Source organism: Pelobates fuscus, chromosome 4, assembly GCF_036172605.1.
Source record: "Pelobates fuscus isolate aPelFus1 chromosome 4, aPelFus1.pri, whole genome shotgun sequence".
Taxonomy (NCBI): Eukaryota; Metazoa; Chordata; class Amphibia; order Anura; family Pelobatidae; genus Pelobates; species Pelobates fuscus.
In genome coordinates, this window is record NC_086320.1 from 248,341,730 (window position 1) to 248,364,908 (window position 23,179).

General features: G+C 42.3%; 1 protein-coding gene across 2 annotated transcripts in view; it reads left to right on the top strand.

Annotated features, from left to right (window-relative positions):
• STAC (SH3 and cysteine rich domain) overlaps positions 1-23,179 on the top strand; it is a 411,447-nt gene that overhangs the window by 323,108 nt on the left and 65,160 nt on the right. For both annotated transcript variants that reach the window (XM_063452039.1, XM_063452040.1), the window contains exon 6: positions 19,405-19,483. In XM_063452039.1, the coding sequence (XP_063308109.1) occupies positions 19,405-19,483 (79 nt within the window). The remainder of the gene's footprint in view (positions 1-19,404; positions 19,484-23,179) is intronic.

A 23,179-nucleotide genomic window follows, 5' to 3' on the forward strand; every position in this document is an offset into this window, starting at 1 on the left:
AAATTTCTTGGCGATCTTGGTGGACATGGCGTCAGGGAGCTATGCCCTCGTTGTAAACTTGTTTGCCGGTAGTTAAACGCTGTTTATCCATGCTGTTTGCACCCTTCAGCGGGAGAACTCCGAGCTCAGATGACCGCTCTAATTCGCCGCTAAGCCACGCCCCTGTTTTTTGCATTTTTAGCACACAAACAAATATAAATGCTAATATTGGTCAGTGTTTGTGACTAGGTGGCTACTAAAAAAGACTGGACATATTGAATACCCTGGGTTGTCTACTTTTCAAAAATATATTTAGTTTGATGGGGGTAAATTACATTGGCCGGCTTCAAAAATGTCCCAAATAGGACATGGGTGCATGACGACCAGCTGTGAAAATTCCAAGTTGGAAAACTGGAATGCACACCCTCCAAATAAGGTCTTTTAGCACCCAGAGAACCAGACACACCTATACATGGGTGGTATCACTGTACGCAGGAGATGTTGCTGAACACATATTGAGGTGTTCTTTGGAAGTAACCCTTAAAGTTATCAGTACATGTATTCTTAAATTGCTATGTGTTTCAAAGAAATCACCATTTTTTTTTTTTATTTGGCATAGATTGGTGGTAAAATGGTTGCATGAAAAGAGTAATAATACCCCAAGTTTAATACCTTAGGTTGTCTTCTTTTAAAAAAATATGTACATGTGAAGTGTTATTCAGGGATTCCTGACAGATATCAGTGTTACAATGTAATGTGCGTTCATTTTGTGGAAAAAATGGTGTGGAGGCTGAAAGTAATTGGGGATGGTTATATTGTGTGGAGGGGGTGTCAGTGTGTGTATGAGGATGATAGAGTGAGGGTGGAGGGTGACACGGCGCGTGTGTGTGGAGAGCTGACAGGGTTTGTGAGGGGGCTGTGACAGGGTTTGTGGGGGGGCTGTGACGGTGTGTGGGGAAACAGGGTGGGGATGGCTGTGATAAGGTTTGGGTAGGAAGGCTATGATAGGGTAAGGGGGCTGTGAGAGGTTGAGGGGCTGTGTGGTGGGTAGGGGGACTGTGAGGTGGGTAGGGGGACCTGTTAGTGGGTAGGAGGTCAGTGTGGATGATCGCCTTGCACCCCAACTGGGTACCTCTGTAAATTGCTGCTTCCTAGTACGGACGAGTACCATAAGCACTATGCTGGAGCACCATAACCACCGCCGACCCCGCCTTGGTTGGGGTCCTGCCGTCCTCCACCCACTCTGGACCCAAGACCAGGATCCAGCTTCCAGTAGGTAGACTTAGTCCAGAGAGCAGGAACAGGAGCAGCTCTTATAAGAGCTTAGTGATTATACTCAGGGGAGTATAGTGATTATAGCAATCCCCTGAGTGTATGTAGTTCTCCAGTCCCCCAAATATGAGCCAAGACTTCATGAAGGGTAGAACAAGTCTAAAGCTTTATTGGTGCTACACTGGCTTTTATACAATTTTCCCTACAAGGTTGACACCCAGGTGACCCTTGTGGGGCACAGGGTCACAATACGTACAGCCAATAAAAACAGTTTAACAATGACCGACACTCCCACATACAGTAAACGATCCCTCCCCTCTGCCTGTTATATAATTAAGGTAGTTAATGCATTAACTTAATCATCCCCAGGCAGAAAAGACACACGTTTTTATAAAACATATCCCCATAAATATTACATCCACTGACAGCTCTGATCTGGGTGAACAACATATCCAAAAATCACCAAGATCAAATCAGGGGTTCAGAAATTTTATGGAAGTCATATTTTTGCCAAGGTGAACCAACGATTTCAGGCCCAAAACAGTTCCATAGATAAGCGGCTTAGTGCTGCTGGAGGACTGACCGTCTCCACTCCCCCTTAACTTGTCCTGCCGCTGGTGAGAGAGACCATTTGTCTCCTCTCCCTGTAACACTCTCTGCCGCTGGGGAGTCAGACCAACTGTCTCGACTCCTGGTAACGCTGCCTGGTGCTGAACTGCTTGCTGCCGCTGGGATGAGGAACCGACAATCGCCTCTCCCTGTAACTCACTCTGCCTCTGGGGAGAGAGACCCGTTGTCCCCTCTTCCTGTATGGTACACCCCCGCTGTAGAGTAGGACCGACTGTCCCTACTCCTGGAAACTCCGGCTGTAGCTGGGGATCTGGGCCGGCTGCCCAGCACCCCTCTAGGCCCGGTGGAGAAACCTCGGTCCCATTTCCACCTGCCGTCTGAAGGTCATCCCAGAACCAGCCTATGAGGTCCCCCACTGCCGTAGCTTGTAGGGAAGCAGGGGGTACCTCAGCCATGTCTTCCCAACTGTAGGGGGGCAGATCTGGTTCTGTCTGTCGGGTAGATTGAGACTGTATTGAGTTGAGCAGGTGTTGGTAGTCCTGCTCCAGCTCCCACTCCCTTGTCACCAGGTGGGTCATGTCTTGTCTCTCCTCACGGTCATCATCCAAAACATGCATGCCCACCCTGTAGTCATAGATGTCCGAAAATATAGACTCCTCCATGCTGCCGAGATCAATGTCCTCCTCCAAGACATCCCATAGCAAACCAGGGCCATCATAATTATCACCTTCGGGTGAGTTGTGCTCGGCCATCCAGGGGGTATGTTGAACCGTATACCACCATAGGGCCTGATATGCGTTGTCTAGCCAGATCTCCCCCCATTTAAAGGTCTCGTCTTGTCACCCACTCATCCAGAGGCCGCTCATCACTGGGAAGACTCTCACCCCGCCAGCGCTGGGCAACCTCCAGGGCCTCATACCAGACTTCCTTCCGGTCTACATCCCTGTAGTCTGCGGCCTCCTCCTCTTCGGCATGGAACGCTGTCCGGAATCTAGCCGATTCCATACTGTTGTAGCCAGGGGCGCTGTATGGATACTAGCGTTGCCCTCAATTAAAATTCATACGATACCGGTGTCTCCAGGATGCTTCTGTGTTTCTAGAAAGCCATCCCACTGCTGCTACCAATGTGACGGATCGCCTTACCTCCGTAAACCACTGCTTCCTAGTACTGACAAGTACCACGAGCACTGTGTTGGAGCACCATAACCACCGCAGATCCCACAAAACGCCACAGCTTAGTTGGGGTCTCGCTGTCCTCCACCCACTCTGGACCCAAGACTAGGATCCAGCTTCCAGTAGGTAGACCTCTTAGTCCAGAGAGCAGGAACAGGAACAGCTCTTACAAGAGCTTAGTGATTATACAGGGTTGATGTTCAAGGAGGGATAAGCCAAATGGCTAATGATTTAGGTAAACTAGAAAAATGGTCAGAGTTGTGACAACTGACATTTAATGTGGATAAGTGCAAGATAATGCACCTTGGACGTAAAAACCCAAGGGCAGAGTACAGAATATTTGATAGAGTCCTAACCTCAACATCTGAAGAAAGGGATTTAGGGGTGATTATTTCTGATGACTTAAAGGTAGGCAGACAATGTAATAGAGCAGCAGGAAATGCTAGCAGAATGCTTGGTTGTATAGGGAGAGGCATTAGAAGTAGAAAGAGGGAAGTGCTCATGCCATTGTACAGAACACTGGTGAGACCTCAATTGGAGTATTGTACGCAGTACTGGAGACCGTATCTTCAGAAGGATATTGATACCTTAGAGAGAGATCAGAGAAGGGCTACTAAACTGGTTCATGGATTGCAGGATAAAACTTACCAGGAAAGGTTAAAGGATCTTAACATGTATAGCTTGGAGGAAAGACGAGACAGGGGGGATATGATAGAAACATTTAAATACATAAAGGTAATCAACACAGTAAAGGAGGAGACTATATTTAAAAAAAGAAAAATTACCACAACAAGAGGACATAGTCTTAAATTAGAGGGACAAAGGTTTAAAAATAATAGGGGGGGGCGGAGCCTGACCGCGATCGAGGATGGACGCTTAGTCCGGCGGCTCTCTCTCCCCCGTGATTGCAATCTGCAAACATCCGCTACCATGGGCACGAAATACCCGGTAAAACCAGCGATCCAGCATCCCCAGACCCGAGCACTCTCTCCCCCATGCGTGGAGGGAAGAAGAAACAGGAGAAAACCCCTTCCGTGGCGACATTATTCCGCCCGCAGAGCGCGCCAAATCCGCCATCTTGCCGCTCAGAAATGGAGGGAGCTGAAAAAGATCCTACACAACTCAGGTACCCGACCACAGCAGAATCCCCCTTAACAAAACTGGACCTACAAAGCCTATTGCAGGAAGCCACTGCAGATATTAAGGCACACACGAAGGCAGAACTAAACCGCCAATTCAGTCCCTTAAATCTGACCTAGAGGCCCTGTCACGCCGCACAGACCATGCAGAGGCCAAACTCACTAAACTAGCAGACACCACCTCATCTCACTCCCAAGATATCACTTACCTACATGGCAAACTGGCAGCACTTGAGGAGGAGATAGAAGACCTCAATAATAGATCCAGGAGAAACAATATCAGGGTGAGGGGATTACCAGAAACAGTAACCAACGATCAGCTTCAGACCACCCTCACTGACTTATTCAAAACACTGCTTCCAGAGGCCACACTGCAGGACCTCGCAATGGACAGAGCACATAGGGCGCTTAGGCCTCTGGCGCTGAGAAAAGGCAGTGTTTACATTGCTTCAAAGTGACACCGCTAGCGACAGTCACTCAGACGGTCACTAGAGGTGCTTCCTGTGTCAGTGCACCTACATTCAGGGCCTCCACACTCTGTAGGTGCTGAACGTTCCCCATAGAGATACATTGATTCAATGCATCTCTATGAGGAGATGCTGATTGGTGTAATGTTTTGCAGCCAATCCAATGGCAAAGCATTAGATTGGCTGAGATCATCAAGCTTGATGATCTCAGCCATAGAGGCAGGGCCAATCGAGGGGAGACCAGCACGCTGCATGGGGTAAAAAAAAGGTGAGCAAAAAAACTATTTTTAAACACACATATACACCATGACAGACCATGACACAGACAGACCCATACACACACCATGACACAGACACACACACACCATGACACAGACACACACACCATGATGGACAGACACACACACCATGATGGACAGACACACACACTATGATGGACAGACACACACACCATGATGGACAGACACACAATGACACAGACAGACAGACACACCATGACACAGACAGACAGACAGACAGACACACACACCATGACAGACAGACACACACCATACAGACAGACACACACACACCATACAGACAGACACCATGGCACAGAGAGACACACACACCATGACACACACACCATGACAGACAGACACACACACCATGACACAGACAGACAGACACACACACACCATGACAGACAGACACACACACCATGACAGACAGACACACACACACACCATGACAGACAGACACACACACCATGACAGACACCCACACACACACACCATGACAGACAGACACCATGGCACAGACAGACAAACACACCATGGCACAGACAGACACCATACAGACAGACACACACACCATACAGACAGACACACACACCATGACACAGACAGACACACACACACCATACAGACACCATGACACAGACAGACAGACACACACACACACACCATAACAGACAGACACCATGACACAGACAGACACACACCATACAGACACACAATGACACAGACAGACACACACCATACAGACAGACACAATGACACAGACACCATACAGACAGACAGCATGACACAGACAGACAGACACACACACAATAACAGACAGACAAACTCACAATGTCACACATTACTCCTACCTGCCAGGGGGTTGTGCAGTGCAGACTGTGCTGGCTCTGCTCTCCCGCCCTCGCGCGCTGCTGAATGAGATCGGGACGGAATATGACTGCCCCAGGTGCCGACGGCCCACCGGGAAATTTCCCGGTATCCCGGTGGGCCAGTCCGGCCCTGCTGGCAAGAAAATTGAGCAGGCTGTATTTCTCCTGTGGTTACCTGTTTTTCTTTTGCTTTGTATCCCGAACAATTCTTCTGGCAGTTGTGGCTGAAATCTTTCTTGGAATACCGTATATACTCGAGTATAAGCCGAGTTTTTTAGCACATTTTTTGTGCTAAAAAAACCCAACTCGGCTTATACTCGAGTCAATAGTCTGTATTATGGCAATTTGCATTGCCATAATACAGACTGGGGAAGAGGGGGGCTGGCAGAGCTGTAACTTACCTTTCCTGCAGCTCCTGTCAGCTTCCTCCTCCTCCGCGCCGTCCGTTCAGCACCTCGGTCAGCTCCCAGTGTAAGTCTCGCGAGAGCCGCGGCTCTCGCGAGACTTACACTGGGAGCTGACAGAGGGAGCTGCACGGACGGCGCGGAGGAGGAGAGAGCTGACAGGAGCTGCAGGAAAGGTAAGTTACAGCTCTGACAGCCCCCCTCTCCCCCCCACTGAACTACCAATGCTGGACCACCAGGGAGTGAGAGCCCCCCTCCCTGGCCAGCTAGCAAGCAGGGAGGGGGGCCGAAAAAAAAAATTAGTAATAATAAAAAAATAATAATAATTAAATAATACAAAATAATAATTAAATTAAATAAATATAAATAATAAATAATAATTAAAAAAATTAAAATAATAAAAAATAAATTGCCCACCCCCCACCAAGGCTCTGCCAGCCCCCCTCTCCCCCCCACTGAACTACCAATGCTGGACCACCAGGGAGTGAGAGCCCCCCTCCCTGGCCAGCTAGCAAGCAGGGAGGGGGGCCGAAAAAAAAAATTTGTAATAATAAAAAAAAAATAATAATTAAATAATACAAAAATAATAATTAAATTAAATAAATATAAATAATAATAAATAATAATTTAAAAAAATTAAAATAATAAAAAAATAAAAAATAAATTGCCCACCCCCCACCAAGGCTCTGCAACACACACACACACACACACACTGCACTCATACACACACTGCACTCATACACACGCTGCACTCATACACACGCTGCACTCATACACACACTGCATTCATACACTCACACTGCATTCATACACTCACGCTGCATTCATACACTCACGCTGCATTCATACACTCACGCTGCACTCATACACACACGCTGCACTCATACACACACTGCATTCATACACTCACACTGCATTCATACACACGCTGCACTCATACACACTGCATTCATACACACACACACTGCATTCATTATACACACACTGTAAATAAATATTCAATTAATATATTTTTTTTAGGATCTAATTTTATTTAGAAATTTACCAGTAGCTGCTGCATTTCTCACCCTAGTCTTATACTCGAGTCAATAAGTTTTCCCAGTTTTTTGGGGTAAAATTAGGGGCCTCGGCTTATATTCGGGTCGGCTTATACTCGAGTATATACGGTACTTTACCTTGATATCAAGAGATCCCCGAATGTTCCACTTCTTAAAAAGTGATTGAACAGTACTGACTGGCATTTTCAAGGCTTTGGATATATTTTTATACCCTTTTCCATCTTTATTTTCATCTTTAACCCCTTTAGGACCGGACTGTTTTTGCGATGTTGTACATTTGCGACCAGGCATCTTTTTACACTTTTGTGGTGTCTGTGTTTAGCTGTAATTTTCCGCTCTCTCATTTACTGTTCCCATACAAATTATATATTGGTTTTTTTTCAGGACAAAAGGGGCTTTCTTTACATACCATTATTTATATAATCTCATGTAATTTAATTTTAAAAAAATGAAAAAATATGATGAAAAATTGAAAAAAATACATGTTTTTTGACTTTTTTTGTGAAAAATCTTTTACTCATCTACAAAAGCGAATGAAAAAAACTGCTAAATAGATTCAAAATGTTGTCCTGAGTTTAAAAATACCCAGTGTTTACATGCTTTTTGCTATTTTTTTGCATGTTATAGGGCTATAAGTGCAAGTAGGATATTGCGGTTTCAAAACCTACATTTTTAAAATGTATCAATAGTGACATTGTAACACTATTATCATAATTCTATCAAAATCACTATTTGTCATAAATCTAGACAACCCAAGGTATTCAATATGGGGTATGTCCAGACTTTTTTAGTAGCCACTTAGTCGCAAACACTGGCCAAAGGTAGCGTTCATATTTGTTTGTGTGTGAAAAAAGTAAAAAACTAAATTGAACGCTAATTTTGCCCAGTGTTTGTGACTAAGTGGTTACTAAAAAAGACTGGACATACACCATTTGCAATACATTGGGTTGTCTTATTTTGCAAATGGTATGCCATCATGGGGGTAATTCTCATTCCTCGGCTACCATACGCTCTCAAAGGCAACGTAACCAACCTGGCCATTTTCAATGTAAAAATATTTGACCCTGTAACTTTCAAAAACGCCATAAAACCTAACCTGTACATGGGGGGTACTGTTATACTCAGGAGACTTTGCTGAACACAAATATTAGTGTTTCAAAACTGGAAAATGTATCACAACAATTATATCATCAGTAAAAGTGCTGTTTGTGTGTGAAACATTAAAAAAAAAAGTCATTTTCACTGACCATATCATCGCTGTGATATGATTTACTGTTTTGAATCACTAATATTTGTGTTCAGCGAAGTCTCCCGAGTAAAACAGTACCCCCCGTGTACAGGTTTTAGGGTGTCGTAGAACGTTACAGGGTAAAATACAGTGCTAATAAATTACATTTTCTGGACTTTCAACCTGGGTTGGCAGGCAGGTCCCTTAAATTGCAATCAATAAAATTACTTAATTATGTAATTACATAAATACACACGTAGAATTGATATTACATAAATACACACGTAGAATTTAAATATATATGCATATTTATATATTTGAAGTCTACGTGTATATTTATATAATTATTTATGTAATTTTGTATATGGACATATGTATAGTTAGTATTCTTTTTATTTATTTATATATACATAGATATATATACAATTTCATTCTAAGTGTATTTTTATATAAATATATATATATATATATATATATATATATATCAAAATACAGTTAAAATAAAATTTTATATAGATATATAATTTTTTGTATGTTTATTATTATTTTTACATTTTTTAATTTAATTTAAATTACTTATTATTTGTATTTTATAATAATATATATATATACAATATATATAGTTATTATATATATTATATATATACACGTGTGTAATTTAATTATACGTGTATTTTTATATTAATATATGTACATATTAATATAAAAATACACTTAGTATGACATTATATATATATATATGATATATAGACGTATATTTTATATATATATAATATACGTCTATATATCATATATATATATATACACACATATATAATTATATGTTATTATTTATTAACTTTAACCTTTATTTTTTCTTTGATTTTACACTAGCAGGGAGACTGCCTGTCAGCACAGACAGTCCCCCTGCAGGCAGACACATGGACACCTATTGTGACCATGTGGTCGCCCTGTTGAGCGATCACATGGCCCCAGGGGTCCTAATTCGCCATGGGGAGACTGCCTGGGCTGCAGGCAGTCTCCCCACACCGGGACCAACGCCGATCGCCGCCGGGGGAACGACGGCAATCGGATAAGTAACTAAGACCGTTAGGACGGTTCAGGACAGTCAGCGGTCGGCAATGCAAAAATGCCGATGACGGTCCTGAACCTTAAGGGGTTAAAGATCCATTATTTTATTATGCAGGTCTTTTGACAGTTATTTTCTGCTCCCCATGGCTCAGTATCTAGCCTTCTCAGTGCATCCACATGCGTACGTTGCCTTTGAGACCATATGGCACTCAGAAATGAGAATTATACCCATCTTGGCATACCATTTTTAAAAGAAGCAAAACAGGGTATTCAAAATAGGATATGTCCAGTCTTTTTAGTAGTCACTTAGTTGAAAACCTTGGCCAATGTTATTGTTCATATTTGTCTTGGTCTACCTGACCTTGGCCAACAGATCCCCAAATTTTCCACTTCTTAATAAGTAACTGAACATTACTGACTAACATTTTGAAGGCTTTGGATATCTTTTTATATTATTTTCCATCTTTATAAAGTTCCATTACCTTATTATGCTCAGTATCTAGCCTGCTCAGTGCATACATGTGAGAGCTAACAAACTCATTGACTATTTATACACAGACTCTAATTGCAAATAAACCTTTAATTGACATTTTAACCTGTGTGTGTCACCTTGTGTGTCTGTAACAAGGTCAAAACATTCAAGGGTATGTAAACTTTTGATCAGGGCCATTTGGGTGATTTCTGTTATAATTATGTTTTGTTTTTTTTTTTTTGTTTTTTTTTTTTTTAAAAAGCCAAACAACTATGTGATAATAAGTTGCTTCATATGATCACTATCATTTAATAAAAAACATTTTTGCATGCTCAGTTATATTTTCAAAATCAATGCCAAAATTTCACAATTTCTGCCAGGGTATGCAAATTTTTGAGCACAACTTTGTGTGTGTGTGTGTGTGTTAAATATGTGTATATATTTATTTTATTGGCACTAACAATGATATTTTATTCATTATTTAGTAGATTGGGTCTGACAACAAAACAGGATATGCTTTTCCAGAGTCTCCTGTAATCCGTTCAAAGCATCCATCAACCATATTTTTAATTGTTATATATTTTTTAAATAAATTTTTCCAACAAAATATGTTTGGGAGATCTACTTGCAACCAAATTATTGTGGAGATAATATTTATTCTGATGTTATTAAAAATGTCTCTGTTGTGAAAGCAGTTACCTATACACAAACAAGTGAAGTCCCTTAACTTATTATTCTCAAGAAATAAAAAATGTTGTGAAACTGGAATTAATCCAAGTTAAAGGACCACTATAGTGCCCTGAGGGTGCCCCCACTCTCAGGGTCCCCCTCCCACCTGGCTCTGGGGGGAGAAAAGGGTTTAAAACTTACCCTTCTCCAGCGCCGGGCGGGGAGCTCTCCTCCTCCGATCCTCCTCCTCTCCTACCATTCGGCTGAATGCGCACGTGCGGCAAGAGCTGCGCGTGCATGCAGCCGGTCTCATAGGAAAGCATTATCAATGCTTTCCTATGGACGCTTGCGTGCTCTCACTGTGATTTTCACAGTGAGAATCACGCAAGCGCCTCTAGCGACTGTCAGTGAGACAGCCACTAGAGCAGTGTTTCCCAACCCAGTCCTCAAGGCACACCTACCAGTCCAGGATTTAAGGATTACCCAGTTTTGTCTAAGGTGTTTTTAGAAAAAAAAAAGAAAAAACACCTTAGACAAAACTGGGTAATCCTTAAATCCTGGACTGGCAGGTGTGCCTTGAGGACTGGGTTGGGAAACACTGCACTAGAGGATTTGGAGGCTGGATTAACCCATTTATAAACATAGCAGTTTCTCTGAAACTGCTATGTTTATAAAAAAAAAAATGGGTTAACCCTAGCTGGACCTGGCACCCAGACCACTTTATTAAGCTGAAGTGGTCTGGGTACCTAGAGTGGTCCTTTAACATGCAGGTAAGGAATATTATATATTAGTTGGGTTAGAGGAAGCACTGAAATAAATTTGTCGTTGAGGTGGTAATCAATCCTGAGCTTTACCCATGTGCTCAAAAGATGTTTTATTTACTAAACTGCTAGAGAACCTCTCTGCAGTATGTGTTTTTTTCTTCATCTCTTGTTCGCCAAAATATTATCCCCAGTTCTTTATTTACATTGTCAGTTTTGGTCATGCACAATTCAGTTTTCTACCATGTTTCAGCATTAAAGGGACAATATAGTCTCGAGAACAACTAGAGCTTATTGCATTTGTTCTGGTGAGTAGAATCATTACCTTCAGGCATTTTGCTGTAAACACTGTCTTTTCAGAGAAAATGCAGTGTTTACATTACAGCCTAGTGATAACTCCAATGGCCATTCCTTAGATGGCTGTTAGAGGTGCTTCCTTAACCCCTTAACGACGAGTGACAGACGAGGTCCGTCACTCAGGGGAAACCCTTAACGACGAGTGACGGACCTCGTCCGTCACGCGGTAAAATTAACCCCAGATCGGCGCGATCGCGGGGTTAACTGTGCTCCGGTCTGCCTCTGTATTAGAGGCAGACCGGGAGCACCGGATCGGGCTGTTCCAGCACATGTGCCTGCTCTGACAGCATGTCAGAGCGAGCACATGTGCTGTGTATACTCACCTTCCGCCTTCCTGCACTTCCGGGTTCACTGTGAAGTGCAGGGAGACGGATCTTCACTGATCCTGCCCCCTGTGTAAAAAAAAATAAAGTTTATTTAAAATCCCACCCACCTTTACCATTTTAATAAAAAATTAACCCCTTCCCTGCCAATTGATCACTGACTACAGTAATCAATTGGCAGGGATTGCATTTTAATATGATCTGATTTTTTTTTTTTAACCCCTGAGGGTTAGTTCTTTTTTTTTTTTTAACCCTCAGGGGTTAAATTTATTTTATTAGTTAGTGGGGAATTGGAGGATTTGGTGTTAGGCTAACTAGGGGTTAACGTTAAAAAAGTTTTAAAATAAGCTTTAAAAAGTTAAAAATTAAGTTAAAAAAAGTTTTAATAACGTTTAAGTAAAAAAAAAAACACCCCCCTTTACCCAGTCCAAATAAAAATGAACCCCTTCCCTGCCAGTCGATCACTGCCTACAGTGATCAAAACACAGATCACAGTATTATACTGTGATCTAATATTTTTTAACCCCTGACGATTAACTTTTATTTATTTTTTAACCCTCAGGGGTTAAATTTATTTAATTAACTAATTTAAATATTGTATAATTAAATATTTTTTTCTAGCTGCGGTGGGTGGGAGTTATGGGAAAATGGGGAATTTACTGTTGCTGTTACAGTGCTGCTTACTGCTAGTTAGGGGTTAATGGTAAAAATAAGCTTAGAAAAATGTTAAATCTGTAAAAAAAAGTTTTAAGAAAGTTTAAAAGGGAATCATGACATGTCACACATGTCATGTGTCCTTAAGGGGTTAAACAAAATTAATAAGCAAAACAAAAGTTTAAAAAATAGTTTTAAAAAGTATAAAAAGTAAAAAAAATACATTTAACCCCTTAAGGACACATGACATGTCATGATTCCCTTTTATTCCAGAAGTTTGGTCCTTAAGGGGTTAAAAATGCTCATTACCACTACACCTAGAACAAACTAGAGAAAAAATGATTCCACGCTAAGGTTCAAAATATGCCTTTTGAATTACCCCAGGGTGTATTCTTTAATAAATAGGATGTGTTTGTGGGGAAACCATCTAAACTACTCCAAATTGGAACATGGACACAGCGTAAAACCTCAAAGTAAAAAAAAACTGAATGACTGCGTCTCAAATGTGCCCCTTCAACATCGACATATACCTGGCAAAGGTACATAGGGGGGTATTGCTGTACTCAGACCACATAGCTGAGCAACATATGAAGTATTATACAGACGTAGCACACATAAGGTTTGCAAAATATACTGTGCAAACTCACTTTGTGTGTCAAAAAGGCAGAAAAAACGCTTATTACCACTACACCTGGTACAAGCTAGCGGAAAAATGATCCCACGCTAAGGTTCAAAATATGCCTTTTGAAATACCCTGGGATATCTTCTTTAAGAAATGGTATGGTTTTTATGTGGTATTTGGATCATATAGCCTGGTAAAATACTCTAAAATGGGATATGGGCACAGCGTAAAAATTTAAAGTTTGAAAAAAAAAACTGGAATGGCTGTGTCCCAGATGTGCCCCTCCGATGTCCACATATACCTGGCAAAGGTACATACGGGGGTATTTTTGTACTCAGCTGACATAGCTGAGCAACATATGAAGTATTATACAGTGGTAGTGCACATAAGGTTTGCAAAATATACTGTGCAAACTCACTTTGTGTGTCAAAAAGGCAGAAAAAACGCTTATTACCACTACACTTGGTACAAGCTAGCGGAAAAATTATCCCACGCTAAGGTTCAAAATATGCCTTTTTAAATATCCTGGGGTGTCTACTTTAAGAAATGGTAGGCCTTTGTGGGGTAGTTTGAATTTAAAACCTGCGAAGATGCTTGGAAATTGCACATAGGCCCAGCGTCAAAATTCAAAGTTCTGTAAAAACTGATATGGCTTGGTCTCCTATATGGCACTGTAGCTTCACAAAATAGTGCCAAAGACATTCATTGGGGATGTCTTTTTACTCAGAAGACTTAGCTGAGCATAATTTTGGGGTTTTGAACTTAGTGGCACATATGAAATCTACAAAATGCACAGCAAAAATGCAATCCGTGTGTAAAAAAATGCCCAAAATTATTTTTTACCACATACTTTGGCATATATTGGTGATAAAATAGGGGCATGCTAAGGCACAATATGCACCTTATGATATACCCTGGAGTGTCTACTTTTACAAATGGTAGGCCGTTGTGGGGTTTTTTTGAAGAGTCAAACTGTTATAATACCCCAAATGGAAGCATAGGCTCATTAGATCCGTCTCTCAAAATTCTACTGTGAATACTGAAAAGGACAGGTCTCCTATATGGCACTGTAGCTTCACAAAATATTGCCAAAGACATACAATGGGGTGTCATTTTACTCAGCAGATGTAACTGAACACAAAATAAAACATTGTACAGGAATAGCACACACCAACTTTACAAAATACACATGAGAAGTTCTTTGTTATAAGTTTGTGTGCCAAAACCCCACAAAAACACAATTTTACTCCAATATTTAGCAGAGATTGGTGGTGAAATGGCTACGTAGAAAGTGTCAAAACAACCTTAGGTAAATAGCCTGTGGTGTCTACTTTATATAAATATATACTTTTGTGTGGCAATTTTTTTTCTTTTATGGCTATTAAGCGTACAAGACAAACATACCAAATTCTAAAATCGCTCCACATTAAAAGTTTATTTTACTCCTTGTGCTTTGTGACCTGTAACTACCAAAAATAACTTAAAATCCCAGACACATATATATATATATTATGTAAATCAGAACAACTAAATGAATTTACTTTTAATTACTTTCCTTAAGCTGCACTATTTGTGCACACATTATTATTGCAAAAACTGTAAAAAAAAAAACAAAATTTTCATTTTTTTTATTTTTCTGTATTTTTTTTATAATAAATAAGCATGTGTGTGTGTATATATATATATATGTGTGTGTGTGTGTGTGTGTGTGTGTGTGTGTTAAATCAAATTAAAGCCCTTTCTGTCCTTTAAAAAACGGTATATAATATGCGTCGGTGCAAAAAATTAGTCAAATGCAAATTGCAGTTGAACGCAAAGAGCAAAAAATGCCGTTGTCATTAAGTGAAAGACAATCTTCCGAAGCTCTGTCCTTAAGGGGTTAAGCAGTCTTGCCTAGAATGCATCACAACATTCAGTGTCTCCTCCCTCTGCATGCAGACACTGAACTTTCCTCATAGAGATTCATTGATTCAATTAATCTCTATAAGGAGATGATGACTGGCCAGGGTTGTGTTTGACTTATGCTGGCTCTGCCCCTGATCTGCCTCCTTCACAGTATCAGCCAATCCTATGGGGAAGCATTGTGATTGGCTCAGAACAACACTTCTGATGACATCAGCAGACCGCTTGCAGGTCTGATTCAGACAGGGGCAGAGCCAGCAGCTTCAGGCTTGAATACAAGTAGGATTTTACTATATTTAGGGAGGCAAGAGAGGGCCAGGGGGCAAATGGTGGTATATATGAAATATATGTTTGTGTTCCTGACCCTATAGTGCTCCTTTAACATTATCAAATTTAGTATAGATAATATGAGCAATTACAAACTTTCTAATAGGCCTTAATGCAAGGCATTTCCATCCCTCTTTGATTTCATTTCACTGCCAGATGGTTTACGTTAATACGAGGATGCTTATCAAGCCAGATACATATATTAAATAAGGGTCAAAAGAAAAATGGAGCCTAAATGAGACAACATAATGGCAGATTGGGGATTACCCCTAAATAGTTGAATATTAAGAAACAGAAAAATAAAAACTACCAGTAGGTGTCTCCTTATTCGATGTGATGTAGCAGTCTAAATAGTGGTTGTCACAATAGGGGCAGGGCCATATTAGCCGCGAGGCAAACAAGGCATTTACCTTGGGCGGCATTTTCCAGGGGGCGGCAAAAAAAGCCGCCCCCAAATGCCCAAGGCAAATGTCTTGTTAGCCTTGCGGCTAACAAGACCTGCTGGGCGGTCGGGCGGCGCTGGTGGGCGGCTGGCGAGGGAGCACTTCCTCTGAGCTGTCTGCTCAGCTCCCTCGCGCGCCGCAGAGTGAGGCTGGGAGCCGGAATATGACATCATATTCCGGCTCCCAGCCTCACTCTGAGGCGCGCGAGGGAGCTGAGCAGACAGCTCAGAGGAAGTGCTCCCTCGCCAGCCGCCCGCCAGTGCCGCTCGCCCGCCAGCCAGTGCCGCTCGCCCAGCAGCCACTGGACCACCATGGAGGAAGAGACCCCCCCCCCAGCATTCCCAAAGGTAAGGAGGCTAGAGTGGGGGGGGGGGGGGTTAAATACATTTTTAAAAACGTGTTAATGTGGGTTAGTGTGTGTGTCTGTTAGTGTGTGTGTCTGTGTCTGTTAGTGTGTGTGTCTGTGTCTGTTAGTGTGTGTGTCTGTGTCTGTTAGTGTGTGTATGTTAGTGTGTGTGTCTGTTAGTGTGTGTCTGTTAGTGTGTGTGTCTGTTAGTGTGTTTCTGTTAGTGTGTTTCTGTTGGTGTTTGCCTGTGAGTGTGTGTGTCTGTTAGTGAGTGTGTGTGTGTGTCTGACTGTGTGTGTCTTAGTGTGTGTGTTTGCCTGTTAGTGTGTGTGTCTGCTAGTTTGTGTCTGCTAGTGAGTGAGTGTGTGTCTGTTTCTGAGTGTGAGTGTGTCTGTTACTGTGTGTGTGTGTTTCTGTTAGCAAGTGTGTGTTTCTGTTAGCTAGTGTATGCGTATCTGTCAGTCAATGTGTGTGTGTGTATTTAGAATGTGGGGCGGGGGGAAAGGTTGGGTGGGGGTGGCGCGGGGGAGGGGGGATAAAACATACCTTTTAATAAGTATTAATAAAACAAATTTAAAAAAAAAGGGATAAGAAACAAAGACTGGGATATTTAATCCTGTATAAGATGTGTACTCTTGCTATAACAGCACAAACAACTCTCTAGCTGCGTAACTAGCAGATATTGTATAAAAAAAAAAAAAACTAAGTGGTGAAAAGTATCTATTTACACAAATATACAGTGCAGGTAGGAGGAGAGGCGATCGCCTTCTTTGTTAGCTAGACTCTCCTGCAGGCATCCAAGACAGACCAGGGAGGCATACCAGGAATCCTCCTTCCAACTGTGCCATGTGCAAAATAACAAAGTGTCTTCTAACATTGTACACAGATAATATACCGTATTTATCGGCGTATAACACGCACTTTTTCCCCCTGAAAATAGGGGGAAAATCGTGGGTGCGTGTTATACGCCGATATCCCATAATTACTTACCTGTCCTGAAGCGTGGGCCGGCTTCACAGCGCGCACCGCGGTACAGGAACTTTAATTTAAGGTTCCGGTTTCCGGCGGGACTGAAAGGAAGTGTGCACAATAGTGTGCACACTTCCTTTCAGTCCCGCCGGAAACCGGAACCTTAAATTAAAGTTCCTGTTCCGCGGTGCACGGTGTGAAGCCGGCCCACGCTTCAGGACAGGTAAGTAATTATGGGAGGGGAGGAAAGTACACTATGGGAGGGGAGGGGAGGGGGAGGAAAGTACACTATGGGAGGGGAGGGGGAGGAAAGTACACTATGGGAGGGGAGGGGGAGGAAAGTACACTATGGGAGGGGAGGAGGGGAAGTACACTATGGGAGGGGAGGAGGAGGAAAGTACACTATGGGAGGGGAGGGGGAGGAAAGTACACTATGGGAGGGGAGGGGGGAGAATACTATGGGAGGGGAGAGGGGAGGGGGGGAGAATACTATGGGAGGGGAGGGGGGGAGAATACTATGGGAGGGGAGGGGGGGGAGAATACGAGGGGAGGGGGGGGAGAATACGAGGGGAGGGGGGGGAGAATACTATGGGAGGGGAGGGGGGAGAATACTATATACTATGGGAGGGGAGGGGGGAGAATACTATGGGAGGGGAGGGGGGGAGAATACTATGGGAGGGGAGGGGGGGAGAATACTATGGGAGGGGAGGGGGGAGAATACTATGGGAGGAGGGGGGGAATACTATGGGAGGAGGGGGGAATACTATGGGAGGGGGGAGAATACTATGGAAAGGGGGGAGAATACTATGGAAAGGGGGGACACTATGGGATGAGGGGGGGATACTATGGGATGAGGGGGGAAATTTCCTGGAATTTCTTTCTAAAAATGAGGTGCGTGTTATACGCCGATAAATACGGTACTTTCAATGAAGCCTACCCAGTCTTTATGCATTATTGATGTTTTATCTTTTCAGCCCGAGAGACAGTCTTCCATGTGTACTTTATAGGGGAGTGGTTGCGGGCATAGACCTTTATAATTGTGTAGATTATGTTATTAATTTCTCTTATGAGATTTGAACACATGTAGTAAATCTCTAGATCTACGGTAATCAACTCCTACTCTATGGGTAACCAATGTGTTTCTTGAATTCCACAAATATGTATTTTTTTTTTTTATTTTTTTTTTTTAATTCAGGGAATTCAGTCCCTTGAAATTTAAAGGAGCATATTTAATCATAGTAGCCAATCATGGATCCCCCTCCCTCACCAGTAACTACTCTGCAAGATATACACAAAAAAAAAACAAGAAGACAACAAAAAATACCCAGTTATAGTGCATCAAAATTTTTACAAAAAACTAAACACACCCTTTAGACCCAAAGTGAAAAAACTACCGTAAATCTCACTTTCAAAAGGTAAACTGTCTTATAGCTAGGCATTTACCAGTTTAGATAAAAAAAGAAACATAACCTGACCATTGTCCGCGGTGATGATGCAGGAAAAAACATCCCAAAGGAAAGAAAATAAATAAAAATAAGGACAACCCTTAACTAAAAGCACCCTTTAGCTTTAAGTGAATATATAAAAATACACATATATAATACACAAGATCCAGCACACTCACTTATCCACTAAACAGCAACTTCAATGTTGACAGATTTTCTGTCAACATAGGAAGTTGCTGTTTAGTGGATAAGTGAGTGCGCTGGATCTTAAGTATTGTAATAAATGGCTCCCAGCAGCACCACATTTATGCATGTTCAGATGAGTGCAGCTCCCTGGTTTTATATATATATATATATATATATATATATATATATATATATATATAACATTGATTTATTTTTTTGTAGTTTTTAGTTAAAGCTTGGTGGCTATTTTATTTTCTAATAACAGATTGTAAAGTACTCCAACATTATTTTGTGTGTTTTATTCATTTAAAAATAAAATAAAATATATATATATATATATATAAATTATATATTTATCTGATGCTATATTATTCCCAGTTTATACATATCAGTATATTCTCTTTTAAATATTATTAGGCTGCAGATCTGGCAGAAGTGCCTGAAGAGGGTGACAACTCATTCCTTTTGGATTTAAGCCGAGAGCGGAGAGACAGTGGTGAGTTTACAGCATAGTTTTGATAGTACATAAAAATATTAAACATATGCAAGTTAGTATGTATGCATAATAACTGTTTAATAATAATTCTAGATGACAATAGGAGCCAATACTAGTCTGTAGAAATGTTGATTACTGGAATGCAGCTCGAAATTGAACCAAGAAAGAATTAAGCTTAATTTGTTTGGTTTTCACCAAAGCAAATTTTGCCAACAGCAATTTCTTACTAATTTATTGCACCAACACATATTACATATCTGAAATATAAACCTAATAATAAACCTATTACTAAACCTAATGCTTATTTTAAAGCTAATCGTAATCCATAATCTTTAATTTAAGACTAATCCCAAGGGTTTCCCTCTGCTAATATCAGTGCTGATATTCTAAGCTAAAACAGAGAGTGGGATATTGCGGTTATCTACTGGCTATTTTCAGTATGACAGGCAGATACATTTTTGCATTGAAATTAGTATGCTTAATGCATTTCAATAGTTGCTAGGCAACTGACAAAGCCCAGCACAGATCAAAATGCCATTGGAGCATGGAAGGAGATCCTCAAGGGTTTGTTAAGACCCTGGGAGTCTCCCAAGCACCAGATCCAAACTTGATGTATCAGCTGGTGTGAGCAGGGATTGAACCTTGCTACACTACATTTCTGACTATGGAGATGTAGATGCATGCTGCATGCCAATCTCACTCTGAGCTCTGCATGTCTGGGACCCAGCTGACAGAGAGGTACCCCTGGGTTTCCTCGTATGCACAGGAGTTTAACTCAGCTCACACAGAGACCTAGCTAGAGGTATTACAATTCTTAGTTAACGGAGGTGTGGGTAATGGCCGGGCAAGATTAACGTCTAAAGCTTAGTTCCATCACATCTGCTCTAGAAAACGTTAAAATCCTGCTTTCTGCCACCTATTTGCAAAGTGGATGACACCCACAGCAAACCCAAAAGATTATTTATTTTAGGGCAAAAATTATTGTCTGTGACACACGATCGTGGTGGGCCGTCGGGAGATAGCAGTCTGAATTAGAAATTGAGTACCTACAGGAGGAAGAGCACCTTACCAAAGAATACCTAAAATAATCTCTGGAGGCTCTGTCATCCAAAATTATAGCTACTTAAAATACTAGTGTGGATAATATTACTAGAGACCTGGAAGAATTGGGAAATCACACATCCCACATGGAAACCAAATTGGAAAAATTTGCTGAGGCACAAAACGGCTTGGATAACAAGCTGCAATAATTGAAGTTCCAATTAGAAACTGTAGTAGCCAAAATTATGGATGTGGAGGATCTAGCATGAAGGAATCATCTCCGTGTGTAGGGTATACTCAAAGGAGTCACTACTATGAACCTATTTATCTATGTTCATGGCCTCCTTGGATATCTCTCATGGGATGTCCCAACAGACATGTTGCTCTTGGATAGGGTGTTCTGGGTACCTAGGCCAAAGTATCAGCACTGTAAATCTTTTTCCCCTGTGTTACGGTTGCCCCAAGCTGGCTGGAGGTTGGACCACTTTCGGATATCCTGGTTCCCGAGCTCGGAGAGACAAACGCTGCTTCCATCGGCAAAACCTGCAAGTGTAGAATCATCCCACTAGCTATGACACAGCTAGGATACACTCTTCCCTACAAAACGAGTCGAGGCTGCGATTTGAGGGTAACACGAACTGATTTAATGGCACTCAGGCGGGACAATTTATGCAACTTTCAGACCAAGGGACAGCCCCCTCTGGACCTGATAGTACACAGGACAATGACATAGTTTATCCAATGACAACACAGTGCAACATTTTAAAATGTCCCTGCCTAGCTTGGAGATAATTGGCCTTAGCGGTTACAATTACCTAATTATCTGCAAGCACATGGCAATACCCCATTTTACACCCATAAGAAAATAACATAAAAATATATAAAAAATGGTTCGCAAGAGAATACTGAGAACAGGCAGCAGCTGAAATAGCCTGCCCTTCGGTCGGTCCCCGCTCAGTTCTCAAGCTGTTTTTTGCTCATCTTGTGCCATTACAGAGAGAACTTCTCTGAAACATATCAGACTGGTCCCACCCATACGGGCAGTCCAGATCCGAAATGCCAGCAAGTTCCCTCTGCACGAGAGACACAGCAACCCCAGACGATCGTTTCAGCCTTGTTAGGCATCATCAGTGAGGCATAGCTGATGTCTCCCTAGGCACCGTGAGCAAGGGGTCCACGTCTGGATTATCCCTTAAACTTGTGGAGAGTAAAAAATGGTTCGCAAGAGAATACTGAGAACAGGCAGCAGCTGAAATAGCCTGCCCTTCGGTCGGTCCCCGCTCAGTTCTCAAGCTGTTTTTTGCTCATCTTGTGCCATTACAGAGAGAACTTCTCTGAAACATATCAGACTGGTCCCATATATACGGGCAGTCCAGATCCGAAATGCCAGCAAGTTCCCTCTGCACGAGAGACACAGCAACCCCAGACGATCGTTTCAGCCTTGTTAGGCATCATCAGTGAGGCATAGCTGATGTCTCCCTAGGCACCGTGAGCAAGGGGTCCACGTCTGGATTATCCCTTAAACTTGTGGAGAGTAAAAAATGGTTCGCAAGAGAATACTGAGAACAGGCAGCAGCTGAAATAGCCTGCCCTTCGGTCGGTCCCCGCTCAGTTCTCAAGCTGTTTTTTGCTCATCTTGTGCCATTACAGAGAGAACTTCTCTGAAACATATCAGACTGGTCTCACCCATACGGGCAGTCCAGATCCGAAATGCCAGCAAGTTCCCTCTGCACGAGAGACACAGCAACCCCAGACGATCGTTTCAGCCTTGTTAGGCATCATCAGTGAGGCATAGCTGATGTCTCCCTAGGCACCGTGAGCAAGGGGTCCACGTCTGGATTATCCCTTAAACTTGTGGAGAGTAAAAAATGGTTCGCAAGAGAATACTGAGAACAGGCAGCAGCTGAAATAGCCTGCCCTTCGGTCGGTCCCCGCTCAGTTCTCAAGCTGTTTTTTGCTCATCTTGTGCCATTACAGAGACCAGCTTGAGTTCTGAGCGGGGACCCACCGAAGGGCAGGCTATTTCAGCTGCTGTCCGTTCTCAGAATACTCTTGCGACCTGTTTTTTCTCTCCATAAGTTTAAAGGGTAATCCAGACGTGGACCCCTTGCTCACGGTGCCTAGAGAGATATCAGCTATGCCTCACTGATGATGCCTAACAAGGCTGAAACGATCGTCTGGGGTTGCTGTATCTCTCGTGCAGAGAGAACTTGCTGGCATTTCGGATCTGGACTGCCCGTATGGGTGGGACCAGTCTGATATGCTTCAGATATGTTCTCTCTGTAATGGCACAAGATGAGCTAAAACCAGCTTGAGTTCTGAGCGGGTACCCACCGAAGGGCAGGCTATTTCAGCTGCTGTCCGTTCTCAGAATACTCTTGCGACCTGTTTTTTCTCTCCATAAAAATATATAACTTCAACATTTTAATACGAAAATAGTTAATGTAACCATTCGTCGGATAGCTCATATCTGAGTGCACGTATGAATCTAGCTCAGATCTCACAAACGGTGTGCCAGAGTTCTGATATATAAGTCTGTTCGTACAGTTTTGAGCTGAACGGATAGGACAACCGACCTTTTAGCGGGATTCGTGCAGTTACGTAGATTTTACTACCAAGTGCCGCTGAACCCTCGCTGGCAACAAGATGGCCGCC